Genomic DNA, 13,349 nt, shown 5'->3' with positions numbered 1-13,349 from the left:
CCGGCGTGGGCCCGCCCCGCGCCTGTGTCACGGCTGGGCCGGGGGTGGAGAGCGGCCGGGCGGGACATCCGGCCCTGGTACCTCGCCGCGCCCGCCCGCCGCCCGCTCCAGCGCTGCAGCCCGGGAACCGACCACCCCCGCACGCGCCAGGGCCGCCCGCCAGCCCTCCCCTCCCCGCCTCCCTCTGCCGGCCCAAACCCTCTTCCCGCCCCCAGCCCGAGCCCGCCTCCCAGGCAGCCCTCGGATCGCCCGGGCCGGCGCAGGCCCCCGCCCTGGGAGCACCATGTTCCCCCGCCCGCTGACCCCGCTGGCGGCCCCAAATGGCGCCGAGCCCCTGGGCCGGGCGCTGAGGCGGGCCCCGCTGGGCAGGCCCCGGGCCGGGCTCGGGGGGCAGCCCCTGCTGCTGCCGTCCATGCTGATGTTTGCGGTGATCGTGGCCTCCAGCGGGCTGCTGCTTATGATCGAGCGGGGCATCCTGGCCGAGATGAAGCCCCTTCCCCTGCACCCTCTCAGCCGCGAGGGCGCAGCCTGGCGCGGGGCAGTCCCCAAGCCTGGGAGGCTGTCCCTGAATGCTGGGGACTCGGACTTGCAAGTGCGGCAGGACGTCCGGAACCGGACCTTGCGGGCGGTGTGCGGACAGCCCGGCATGCCCCGGGACCCCTGGGACTTGCCGGTGGGGCAGCGGCGCACCCTGCTGCGCCACATCCTCGTAAGTGACCGCTACCGCTTCCTCTACTGCTACGTCCCCAAAGTGGCCTGCTCTAACTGGAAGCGGGTGCTGAAGGTGCTGGCAGGTGTCCTGGACAGCGTGGACGTCCGCCTCAAGATGGACCACCGCAATGACCTGGTGTTCCTGGCGGACCTGCGGCCTGAGGAGATTCGCTACCGCCTGCAGCACTACTTCAAGTTCCTGTTTGTGCGGGACCCCTTGGAACGCCTCCTGTCTGCCTACCGCAACAAGTTTGGCGAGATCCGAGAGTACCAGCAGCGCTATGGGGCTGAGATCGTGAGGCGGTACAGGGCTGGAGCTGGGCCCAGCCCTGCGGGGGACGATGTCACCTTCCCCGAGTTCCTGAGATACCTGGTGGACGAGGACCCTGAGCGCATGAATGAGCATTGGATGCCCGTGTACCACCTGTGCCAGCCTTGTGCAGTGCGATATGACTTTGTGGGCTCCTATGAGACGCTGGAGGCTGATGCCAACCAGGTGCTGGAGTGGGTACGAGCACCACCCCGTGTCCGATTCCCCACTCGCCAGGCCTGGTACCGGCCGGCCAGCCCGGAAAGCCTGCACTACCACCTGTGCAGTGCCCCGCGGGCCCTGCTGCAGGACGTTCTGCCTAAGTATATCTTGGATTTCTCCCTCTTTGCCTACCCACTGCCTAATGTCACCAGGGAGGCCTGTCACCAGTGACCGCAGGTGTAGGACCAGCAGCTGTTGCGGACTGGTTTTAACAACACCAGCTTCTTGTGCTTCTTCCTGCCATTCCGAGAAACCCTGGCTCTGGGGCTTGGGGCTTCTCCAGATGCCTGGATGGCAGGGTCTACCCTCAGAAGTTCCTTGTCCAGGGTGGGTGCCCACAGTGGCTCAGAGGACAGGGATAGACAGGAGGCATGCTGCTCCCCACTGGGGAGATCTCTTGGGGGCCTGTGTGATCCTTCTTGTCCTGGCAGGGCCAGACACCAGTTTGCCAGGGAAGCAGCACATCTGATCTAAAGACTGACTCCTGGCCCCCAGCTGCTGGGATTGTGCAGTCCACTTGGTCCACCTTAATTTAACCTGTGGCCAAACTCAGAGGTGGCACCAGCCAAGAGCAAGCATGACCGGAGCCAGGAACCCTGTGGCTGTGATCCCCCATTTATCCATCTCATGTGCCTCAGGAACTGGAGTGAGCAGTTGTGCCTTAAAAATGACTTTTGTGCTTTCTGCTCCAGACTCAGAATTTCCTACACTTGCTAGGTTCTTTCCATTTTTCCAAGGAAAGGAAAACTGAAGCAGGGCCCTTGCCTGGTAGCTCTAGGACCCAGCCCTGCAGGCATCCAAAGACCCCTGTGCCCAGTCTCTTCCTAGGGCTCTGGGAACCTCCTCTCTAATCCTCCCTTCCTACCCCAGAGGCCTTCAAGATTGTGACTGTGGATGGTATGTCTGGCTGCCACTTTTCTGATGCATTTATTTAAAATTTATACTTTTTGATAGAACTCTTGTAAAGGCTTTGTTTTCCTAATAGCTGAATTTTTAATAAAGCTGTTTTGTATATAAAGTGAGCATCTCTGTGATTCCCTCTCTGAGGTCCTGTGGGTCCAGCAAATCTAGATGTCTGTCTCCCCAGGGCGGGAGAGGGAGCTTACAGGTAGAGAAGGTAAGACAAGGTGTAACCTGCTTGGGCTGGTTCAGTGGGCCATCGCCATGGAGCCTTTGGGGACTTCTAATAGGCCATACCAGATCACAGACTCAGATTCTGCGGTGTCACCAAAAGGCAAGCCCAGTTAGGAATGGCCCCAGGTCCAGAAAATACCTACATAGATTATTCCCTGAAGAAGGGGGTGGGTAGGAAACATGGTCTCCTCTTCCTCTTAGGCAGGAATACTTCTTGAGTGATGAGGCCCCCAGAGAGTTTTCAAATGAAAAAGGGGATTGCTGTGTGAGCAAGGAGAGATTATTGCTGGCATTGAGCATTGGAAGGAGGAAGGCGAAGAGGTTGAGTCAGGGGCAGGCTCTTGCTGACGTAGGTCCAGAGGAAGTTGTGGGAGGAATAGTCAGAGCAAGAGGACAACTCTCTGTGGCCTGGTCCCCCACTGCTCTCCAGAGAGCCCAGGCCCCCCAAGGGATGGCGAGCAGAGGGCTAGGGCCTGCTGTGCCCTTGGGAGAGAGGCAAGGCCAAGGCTGGCCCTTATCGAGTGGTCCATTTCATATGCCCCCAGTAGGAACTGCTCTACTTTAGGGGCCTGAGGCTGTGGTAAGAGGGGGGCCCAAGGGAGTGAAGGAGGTGGGGAGGGTCCCCTTGCAGGTACCACCTGTAGTACCAATAGCTTTGTTATTGATCAGATTTTGGAGAGGAAAACTGACCCCATTCCTAAATTTGGGGGAGAGACTTCTATGGGCACTCATGGCTCTTTGCCATGACTCCTCAGGTCGTGTCACTTCCAGGAGCCCTTACCTGATCCCCTATCTGGGTCTGATGACCTTCTTCAAGGTCCCCTTGGCTCTGGGGACTTTACCTAGACTAATCAAGTCCCAGCTCTACTCCTCACCAGCTGCCTGACTACCTCTCTGAATCTCTGTTTTTTCCACTATAGCATGGGAATAAGAACGCCTATCTTACGTGGATTGCTGGGGGATTGATGAAGACATATGGGTAAAAGGACCCATCCCAGCACCTGGCTTGATGGATGTTCTTTGAGAGGCTGGTTGAATACCTAATCCCTCAGAGGTCTGGGGGACAGGGGAGAAGCCAGGACACTATGTCCAGCCCAGCGCTAGAGACCCCAGCTGCCTCTGGCAGAACTCCTTTGACCCCTGGGTTCACTTCCTCTACCAATGAGCCAGTCCTCTGAGCTTCTGGCCCCTCAGGAGCCCCTCCTGCATGCCACCTCCTCTCCCCCTTCTTCCTTGCCTGGGACCTACAGCAGCTCCAGACCTATAGCAACCAGTCAGTCCCCTCACAAGGGCCCTCAGCTTAGCACCCAAGAACCCAGAGAATGCTGGGCCCAGCTGTTGTATTCACCTCATCTCATTTAATCCTCATGACAGCCCGATGCCACAGGTGTTAGTTATCCTGTTTTACAGACATGGAAACTGGTAGAGAGAAAGTAACCTGCCCAAAGTGTCCAACCCAGGTCTGTGTGCCTCCCAGATGGGAGGCAGGAGGGAGGCAAGGAGAGCCAGAGAGCTCATGGAAGGTGGGGGTAGAGAGAAGAGGGAATAGGAAGGTGAACGTAGAGGGAGGGTAGATGGGGTCTTGGGGCATTTGCAAACAGTCTCCTTCGTCAGTTCTTCCTTTGCAAAGAATCCAATTCAGCCCAGCTGACTTTTACCAGTCCCTGCCCTGGAGGAGTGGGGGGCACATGAAGTCCCTGATGTGGTTAATTTATCAGCTACTCCTTCCAGCAGAAAAGGGGTGCTGGGCCACAGAGCACCCTGACAGCCACAGCTGGCCACCTGTGGCGTGGGGAGCAGGGTCTGAAGTGGGAAGCGGGGAGGAGGGCTGGTGAAACAAACTGCCGCCTACTGGCTCATTTTTATTTCCCTCCAGTCAGCCCCTGAGGAACTTAATTTGTCATCCACCCCTCCTTTCAGGACTGCTTTAAAAAAGCTGCCAAGAAGGTAGCGTAGAGTCGGATTCAGCCAGCCCTGGTGGGATCTGCTTTGGACTAGGCACCCAGAGCAGAGCTGGAGGTGCTGCAGGCTCTGGGCACCACGGGCCAGGGCAGTGGCATTCGCAGGGCTGGACAGCTGGACTGTGTCTTCTTGGAATTCCTCCTTTTCACTGGGGCTGCTCTGATAATGACACGGAACCAAGTCCTACGCTACTGCCTAGTCCCTAAAAAGACAAGGGCCCCTTTAGAAATTTCTCCATCCTGGACAACCCAGGTCCTCTGGGCACAAAGGGATGGGGCTGGTGGTTATTTAACTTCTCCCCCACCTCTCTCCCCACCCCAGGAGCATCACACCACACAGGCCCCCTGCAGAAACAATAAGAGCATAGTGGAGCAGCTGAGCCACCCACCTAGATGAACATACAACCCTCACCTCCTGGGGGCCCATCCCCAGAGGGGGCCAAGCTCCCAAGCCCCCTCCCAGGATGGATCCAGTGCCTTTCTTTTTGAACCAGCCACTGCCTGGCTCCAAGCAAGAAGAAGGCATTTTTCCTCTTCCTAAAGGGAAACTAATAATTAACAACAGCTGCCTTGAATTGAGAGCACCTGTGTCAGTGCTTTACCTGAATTATCCTCTTCATTCTTTTTTTTCTTTTTGAGACAGAGTCTTGCTCTGTTGCCCGGGCTAGAGTGAGTGCCGTGGTATCAGCCTGGCTCACAGCAACCTCAAACTCCTGGGCTTAAGCCATCCTCCTGCCTCAGCCTCCCGAGTAGCTGGGACTACAGGCATGTGCCACCATGCCCGGCTAATTTTTTCTATGTATATTTTTAGTTGGCCAGATAATTTCTTTCTATTTTTAGTAGAGATGGGGTCTCGCTCTTGCTTGAACTCCTGAGCTCAAACAATCTGCCCGCCTCGGCCTCCCAGAGTGCTAGGATTACAGGCATGAGCCACCGCGCCCGGCCTTATCCTCTTCATTCTTACAAAAGCCCAGCAAGGTAAGTAAAACTATTCCCATTCTATAGATGAGGAAATTAAACCTAAGTGACTTGCCCAAAGAGATGGTGGGGTTGCATTAAAACTCAGCTCCTTCTCTTGTTTTTTCCTCCAAAAGTGAACATGCATTTTAAGTTATCCAGCTCATGACATTTGCTGATGAGCATCATGTTCATTTTCTCTGATTTTTACACCCTTTTGCAGCCCTCCTTCCCAACACTGCATGAATGATTCTGTCCACAGGTCTCTCCAGCTATTATAAAGTTACCCAGATTTGCCTTCTCTGAAGATCAACTTTCCAGGACTGTTGGACCCAGACCATGAATGTACTAGACTGTCAGTTCGGGTCCTCCAGGAAGCAGATGCAAGGACAGAATTAGATATGCAAGAGAATCATTGGTGAAAACACCTGTGAAGGATAAAGGGGAAGGGGGCAGGAGTAGACAGAAAGAACCTACACCTGTGAAAAGAGGGCAGGTGGAAGAATTGGGTGGGAAGAGTCTCAGATTACGATGCAGCTCTAGGAAAGTCTCGGTCAGGCCAGTGGGAAACCCCAGGCAAAGATTGCCAATTAGAAGAGCCCTCCGTGGGCAGAGAAGGTCCAGCTTCAGTACCCCCAGGAGTGCTTAGTCATTGGCTGGAAGCAGCCAGGGGAAAGGTGAACACTGAGCCAGACAAAAAGGTGCGGAGACTGGGGGCTGCCAACCAACTGCAGTTCTCCCAGGAGGTTCTCTTGAAGAGAGACCTCCATGGTTACCACAGAGACCCAACTTGGCCACTCTGACTTATGGGCATTGGGCATTGGTCCCCAGGGGTGCTGTTGACATAATGGCTTTTTTTTTTGAGACAGTCTCGCTCTGTTGCCCAGGCTACCGTGCCATGGCATCAGCCTAGCTCACAGCAACCTCAAACTCCTGGGCTCAAGCAATCCTCCTGCTTCAGCCTCCTGAATAGCTGGGACTACAGGCGCACGCCACGACTCCCAGCTAATCTTTTCTATTTTTAGTTGCCCGGCTAATTTTTTTTCTATTTTTAGTAGAGACGGGGTCTCGTTCTTGCTTAGGTTGGTCTCAAATTCCTGAGCTCAAACAATCTTCCCGCCTCAGCCTCCCAGAGTGCTAGGATTACAGATGTGAGCCACTGCGCCCGGCCGACATAAGGGCCTTTCGAACAACCAGAACACAGATGCTGGCCTACCAAGAGCCTCTAGATGTCTGGGGGATCCTGAACTAAACTCCCCAATGGCACCCCCGGGCTTTACAGCTAAACTGCTGGCCCTGCCCTTCACCATGCTCAAATGCCCATGCTGTAAATGTTCAGGATGTTTTCTCTGCAGTTTACCCAACTCGCTGCAGGTGGTGATTATGTTTGGTTTGTGTCTTTGTCACCAATTGGTGGATTATAATGATCACTTTTGCCCAGTTTCCCTCTCTCATGGGTCACATCCTTCAGCTGGGAGGGGAGAGCAGACTTACCCAGAGGTTGAGTCTCAATACTGGTGTTGCAGACGCCCCAGGGGATATAGCCCAAGCTCCCTCAACTCCAGGGGCAGCCTGGGAGGGACGGGAAGTTCCCCCAAAGAATGTCCAGGGACCCGCATGCATATGAGTGCAAGAGCGTCTGTAGCATCCCTCTGCTGGGCTCATCAGCCGGTTGCTGCCAGATCCTGGCTGCAACAGGGGACTCGTCTGCAGAGGAGTTTCCACAGAGGCAAAGGGAGTCACAGGATCAGCCCTCACTTTGCCATTGTGAGGCAACGAGGAGGACCAAGCCAGGCCAGGTCATCCACTGCCCCTCAACCCTCCAGCAGGAAAGCTGTGCCAGCCTGGGCCTTGGGCTGGGGATTTGGGGGGCAGAGAGAGATGAGGAGCCTCAGGAGCTCGGGAAGGAGGAGCCTGTGGTGCTATACCAACAGCTGGTTTGCAGATGGAGAAAACCAGATATTCAGCCCCACAGCAGCCCAAGGAGCAGGAGACCATCAAGCATCCACCTGATTACTTCTCCATTCTCAGCCCTGGAGAGATTGAGGTGCCCCTGGGACCCCAGCCAAACCCCAGAGTCTTCAGAGTCCAAGCACTGTGGCCAGAGCGGCCATCAGAGCAGAGGAGTCCACAGGGGAGGGGGTGGAGACAGGGCTGGGCCCCGCATGTGCTGCCTGTAAGGGCCACAGGCTGCCTAGAGAAAGGCACTTGAGGTGGCCCAAGAACAGTGGGGTTGGCTGGGTGGGCGGTGGGGCTGAAGGGTGAAGCATTCCAGTTAAGGAGCTGAGCAGAGTTGGGGTCAGTTGACCCCTGGCAGCACAGGCACCCTTCCCCCACTCTCACCCATGACAAGTTCTAATGAGCCTCTCCCACAGAAGCTGCTGGACACGCGGCAGCCTAGTCCCCTGGAAGGCCCCCTGCCGCCTGAGTGCAAGTGTCCGGTAATGAGAAAGAGAGCTGTTCTGATAGATGAGGGACAGCAAGCTGACCTACCTATGCAGAAAAGCCAGGAAGGAAAAACCCAGCCCCTGTGCAACTTTTGGGGAGGGGTCTTTAATTTTTGACCACTGAGGCTGGCCTCGGCACAGGCACCCACAGACAAAAAAGTGACTAGATGGAGAGCTGGGGGATTGGTGGCCACAGAAGAGGGACAGAAAGGGAAAGAAGCTCAGTCACAGCTCAGATGCTGGCCCTCCCCGACTTTCTCAGCTACTGACCATCTAGCCCTTCCTTCCTCTGAACTTCTCTGTCTTCTAGGAGAGCTTTCAACCTGTGGTGTTACTTCTCTGTCCTGTAGATTGAGGTTTCCCAAAGGCAAGAGCCAGTACTTGTTTCTCTTTGTACTTAGTACATAGTAGGTGCTCAATAAAGGTTGAATCTGTGGAAAGCCTGAGGACTGGGTGGATGAATACATGGGTGGATGGCTAGGTGTGAGTGTGTGCGTATGTGTGTGTGAATGGAAGGATGGATGGCTAGATGGATAAGTAGCTGGATGGATAAATGGGCTCATGGATGCATGGCTGGGTAGATGGCAGTAAGGGGAATAAGGGAAGATGAACTTCTGTGGGAAGAGAAATCAGGAATCACAATGGACTTCTGGCAGTTGGCGTGTTGCCTCTTAAAAGGAGGAGACGACTGGAAAGAAAGACAGATGTTCCACTAAGGAAGCAATAGCAGGGGTTTGGGGTCAAAGATGGAAGAAATGACCCAGGCAGGCCTGGGTCCTGGGCTTGCTGAGATGCAGGAGAAAAAGGGTGGCATCTGGACTGGCAGGAACATAACTAGGTGAGAGACAGGTGTCATGAAAGGTGGAACCAAGAGAGGAGCCTGGGAGTTGAGGTGTGATCACAAGAATTCCCCAGAGGGAAAAACTTCAAGCAATCAAATGGCTTCCCTAAAGCAGAAGTAAAAGGGGGCCACATTCACTTGTTCATAACCCACCCAGGCAGCACCCTAGAGGAGAGTGCCCCAGCCTCTAGTCGTTGTTAGGGAAGGAGTCCCTTGGGGAATAAAGGAGTCAGAGCAGGAAGATTCCTGTGTTCCAGTCCAGGCCCTACCACAAGCCTCAATTATCTCAAGCAGGTCCCTTCTCTGAGTCTCAGTCTCCTCACCTGTCCCCTTTAGCACCTTACCAGGGTTTGCAGACACACAAGGAAAGGAGTTTTGCACGGTGTAAAACTCTGCACAAACAGAAGCATGGAGTGCGGCAGCAGCGTGAGAGCTTAGGAGTCAGGAAGTCCTGGATTCAGATTCTTGCTCTATTGCACTTACTAGCTGGGTCAACAGAATAAGCCCCTAAACCTTTCTGAGCCTCTTTCCCCGCAAGTGAAATGAGCAAAGTACCATCTATCTTGAAGAGTTGTTGTGGGATCTCAGAACAAGTCACAGAAAGTGCCTGCCATTGAAGAAATGGAAGCCAATATTACACACAAGGGATTTATCAGGGCTGCTGTGTGTGTCTTGGTAGCGGGGACCAGGACACAGGCTGGAAGGAAAGGGAGGGAAAGAGCACCACCTTCTCATTCTCACGCAGGTGCCATCCGCTCTCCAAGGTCTGCATCTAGGGGGCTGCCTCCGACAAGCCTGGGATGAAAGCGTCATTTCCAGCTTTCATCCGTTCCCTTCCACAGAGGAGATGTCTGAAGGCCAGATTCTGAACTTGTCTGATGACCTGAGCCAGGAGGGCCCAGCATCCTCCTCCCATAGGGGGAAGATTGTGATGCTGCCATCTGTGAGGGGAGAGCTCTCTGTGTCCAGGAGTACTGTTCACACACCTTGAAGGGCCAGGCGGAGTTGGGGAGGCTCCAGCACCCCAAGACCTGACATCATCCCATGCGAGAAGCCTGTTACTCCACTGTTCTACAGCATTGTTCTCTTGGTTTAAGAAATCATCTCCCCATAGATGCAAAAGTCAACTAGTCATAGTAAGGAGCAACCATTCACTGACTGCTTCTTTGTGCCAGGCCCTGTGCTGAAAGATGTCTGTACACCTTTTTTCTAGTTTTTTTTTTATTTTGAAAATGTTCAAACCTACATACAAGTTATAAAAATAGTACAATGAATACCATGACCTAGATTCACCATTTAACATTTGCCACTTTTGTTTTGTCTCCCTGTATATGTGTTTTGCTAAACCATTTCAGAATAGATTACAGACACTGTGATGTTTCATCCTAAAAAACTTCCACACGTATCTCCTAAGGAAAAGAATATTTTGCTATGTAACTGGGTAGAATAATAAAAACTAAGACATTTTACATTAACAAAACGGTATAAGTCCATATGCAAATTTTCCCAATTGTCTGAATAATGTCTTTTATGACTTTATTTTTTTAAATCCAGGATCCAATCAAGGATAGTGCACAGTGTCTTGTCATGGCTTCTTAGTCTCCTTTAATCTAAAACAATCCTCCACCTTTTTTGGAGGGAAGGGATCTTTCATGCTAGCAACATTGCGAAGCATTCAAATCAGTTGTTTTGCAGAATATCCCTCAATTTAGATTTTCTGATGGTTTCCTCATGTTAGATTCAGGCTGACCTGTACATTTAGTCCTCATGGTGACTCTGATGGATTTTTCTTCTTCATTTTATGGAAATAGAGGCTGAGGCTTAGAGAGGGCTGTCTCACGTAGCTACCGAGAGGCTGACCTGGGATTGGATGCAGAGAGTTTGACTCTAGTCTGTACTCAAACCTCGTGCTGCAAAGAGCAGCTGTGAAGTCTTCGCAATTGGGTTCTTTTTATGATAGATTCATTTATCAGCCCCCTTTAGCACCTTGGCCACAAATAGCAGATTTTGACAGGGCTTGGGCTGGGAAGAAGAGGAGTAGCCCAAGGGCGGGGATGCCTACAGCGTCCTCTCTGCAGTGAGCCCTGGCCTCCAGGGTCAGCCCTGTCTGGAACTGCCCCCGGCCTGCCCCAAGGACTCCGTTAGGCCACCTTAGAAATTTGACTTTTTCTGTCCCTTCCAGACCTCCAGGAGAAGTGATGCGTCACATCACACAAACCACACGCCACACACTACTGAGGATGTAACAGTTCTCTGGGTACAGTCATCTCTCCATTCTGTCCCGTTGCCTAGCAACTCTAGGACATTCCAGCCCTTTCCAGCCAGAGGGTGGCTGGAGGGGGCAACTACATGACTAGTTGTTTCCTTCATACTCGGGGGGTCTCCTCACGACCAGCTGCCTAACAGCCGAGGAGGTCCCTGCACTCTGGGAGGTTACCGTCCCCCTCCCAGGAGACGGCATTCTCTTTCGGGTCTTTGCTCCTGGCCCTGTACCATGGGATGTGGGGCTCCTCCTGGGGAGGGGTGCCGGGAGCTAAGGGGAGGATGTATACCTCCCTCTGCAGTGACACTTTAGAGAGAAAAGGGTAAAAGGAGACGATCCAGGTAAGAACGTCATCATGCCAGGAGAGTCAGGCTTCTCACAGGATGGTTCCACAGGTGTTCAGAGACCTGCTGGCCGAGAGTGCTGAGCTGGGTCCTGGCCATGCCTCTCTGAGAAAGGAGAGAGATGGACAGTCTACATACCTGGGCAGCTCTCTCATCATCCAAACCTGCAGTTACTCTTGAATACATGTGTATGACTTTCACCGTTTTATTTGGGTAAGGTTTAGGCCAAGTGTCATTACCTGGGGTCCTTGGGATCCCTTAGGGGTGTCTGTGAACAGAATTCAGGGTGTTGAAAAAGTTGAGGGAAAAGATACCTCTTAATTTTCACTAAACTCTTCTTAAATGTATAAAATGTTTTATGAAATATTAGTAAATTAATAGTTTTATGAAATATTAATATCAGCAAAATCTGTGGCTTCGTCATCTATAGAAATCATAGATATTTTTAAATCACTTTACAGTTGTTGAAATACCATTTATACTCACTACTACTTAGAAATTATGGTAGTAGGCTGGGCACGGTGGCTCACGCCTGTAATCCTAGCACTCTTGGAGGCTGAGGCGGGTGGATCCTTTGAGTTCAGGAGTTCGAGACCAGCCTGAGCAAGAGTGAAACCCCATCTCTACCAAAAAAAATAGAAAGAAATTATCTGGACAACTAAAACTATATAGAAAAAATTAGCCAGGCATGGTAGCGCATGCCTGTGGTCCCAGCTGCTCGGGAGGCTGAGGCAGTAGGATCGCTTAAGCCCAGGAGTTTGAGGTTGCTGTGAGCTAGGCTAACGCCATGGCACTCTAGCCCAGGCAACAAAGCGAGACTCTGTCTCAAAAAAAAAAAAAAAAAAAAGAAATTATGAGAGTATTAGATCTGTCACTACATCCTTAATGTGTTCACAAAGAAGTACAGTCGTACCCCCTTAACTATGGGATATGTTTCCAAGACCCCCAGTGGATGTCTGAAACCGTGCATAGTACCAAATCCTACGTACACTATGATTTTTCCTATGTGTACTTGCCTATGATAAAGTTTAATTTATAAATTAGGCACGGTAAGAGACTAACAATAGCTAATAATAAAATAGAACAATTATGACAATATACTGTAATAAAAGTTATGCGAATGTTATGTCTCTCTCTCAAAATATCTTATTATACTATACTGACCCTTCCTCTTATGACTAAGAAGGGACGGAGTGGGATGGCTCGAGATTTCATCGTGCTACTCAGAATATTACACAGTTTAAAACTTATGAATTGTAATATTTCTGGAATTTTCCACGTAATATTTTCAGACCAGAGTTGACTGTAGGTAATTGAAACCATGGAATGCAAAACCATGGCTAAGGAAGAACTATTGTACATACAAAACAATATCATATTTTTGTTTTTTAGTATTTTGATAATTCAATTTCAATATAATTGGTTTCCTTGGCAATATTATGCATTTTATTATGCAAAACATTTACTTATTCTGAGGCTTCTTCAGAGCACCAAAGTAGACTGTGGTACAAAAAAAAAGGTTAGCCTTGGGTTTAGGCTATGGAACTTTTTCTCAAACCAAGACCCAAGGAAGTATTTTGAGGAGTCTTCTAATTTTGAATTTTCATTGTTGACAGTAATCTAAACAAATTATAATATTCCTACTTGTTTGAATGACTACCTTCTTTTTTTTTTTTTTTTTTTTGAGACACAGTCTCACTCTGTTGCCCAGGCTAGGGTGCCCTGGCATCAGCCTAGCTCACAGCAACCTCAAACTCCTGTGCTCAAGCAATCCTTCTGCCTCAGGCTCCTAAGTAGCTGGGACTACAGGCATGTGCCACCATGCCTGGCTAACTTTTTCTATATATTTTTAGTTGTCCGGTTAATTTCTTTCGATTTTTTAGTGGAGACAGGGTCTCGCTCTTGCTCAGGCTGGTCTCAAACTCCTGACCTCAAGCGATCCTCCTGCCTCGGCCTCCCAGAATACTAGGATTACAGGAGTGAGCCACCGTGCCCAGCCTGAATGACCACCTTCTAACTGAGTACTGCCACCACCTCAGCTTCTGAACTGCATTTACAACAGCGGTGCCAAGCAGTTCCACCCACATCGTTCCATTCCAATTAGAAAAAACAGAGGCAGACCTAATATGTAGATGGTGATGATACCAAAAAAAAAAAAA

At 51.5% G+C, this 13,349-nt stretch overlaps 1 protein-coding gene across 1 annotated transcript; it reads left to right on the top strand.

Annotated features, from left to right (window-relative positions):
* Nucleotides 1–215: 215 nt before the first annotated feature.
* CHST14 (carbohydrate sulfotransferase 14) lies at nt 216–2,175 on the top strand. The gene has a single exon (XM_069461549.1). It carries the CDS (start codon nt 284–286, stop codon nt 1,412–1,414), a length of 1,131 nt encoding a protein of 376 aa, XP_069317650.1. The 5' UTR covers nt 216–283; the 3' UTR covers nt 1,415–2,175.
* Nucleotides 2,176–13,349: the final 11,174 nt, after the last annotated feature.

The sequence above is a fragment of the Eulemur rufifrons genome, chromosome 2 (genome assembly GCF_041146395.1).
Source record: "Eulemur rufifrons isolate Redbay chromosome 2, OSU_ERuf_1, whole genome shotgun sequence".
Taxonomy (NCBI): Eukaryota; Metazoa; Chordata; class Mammalia; order Primates; family Lemuridae; genus Eulemur; species Eulemur rufifrons.
This window is presented reverse-complemented; position numbering and strand designations above follow the sequence as displayed.

Bases quoted from the DNA above. Each gene is read 5' to 3' on its own strand.
- CHST14 (XM_069461549.1), top strand. From the start codon at position 284: ATGTTCCCCCGCCCGCTGACCCCGCTGGCGGCCCCAAATGGCGCCGAG.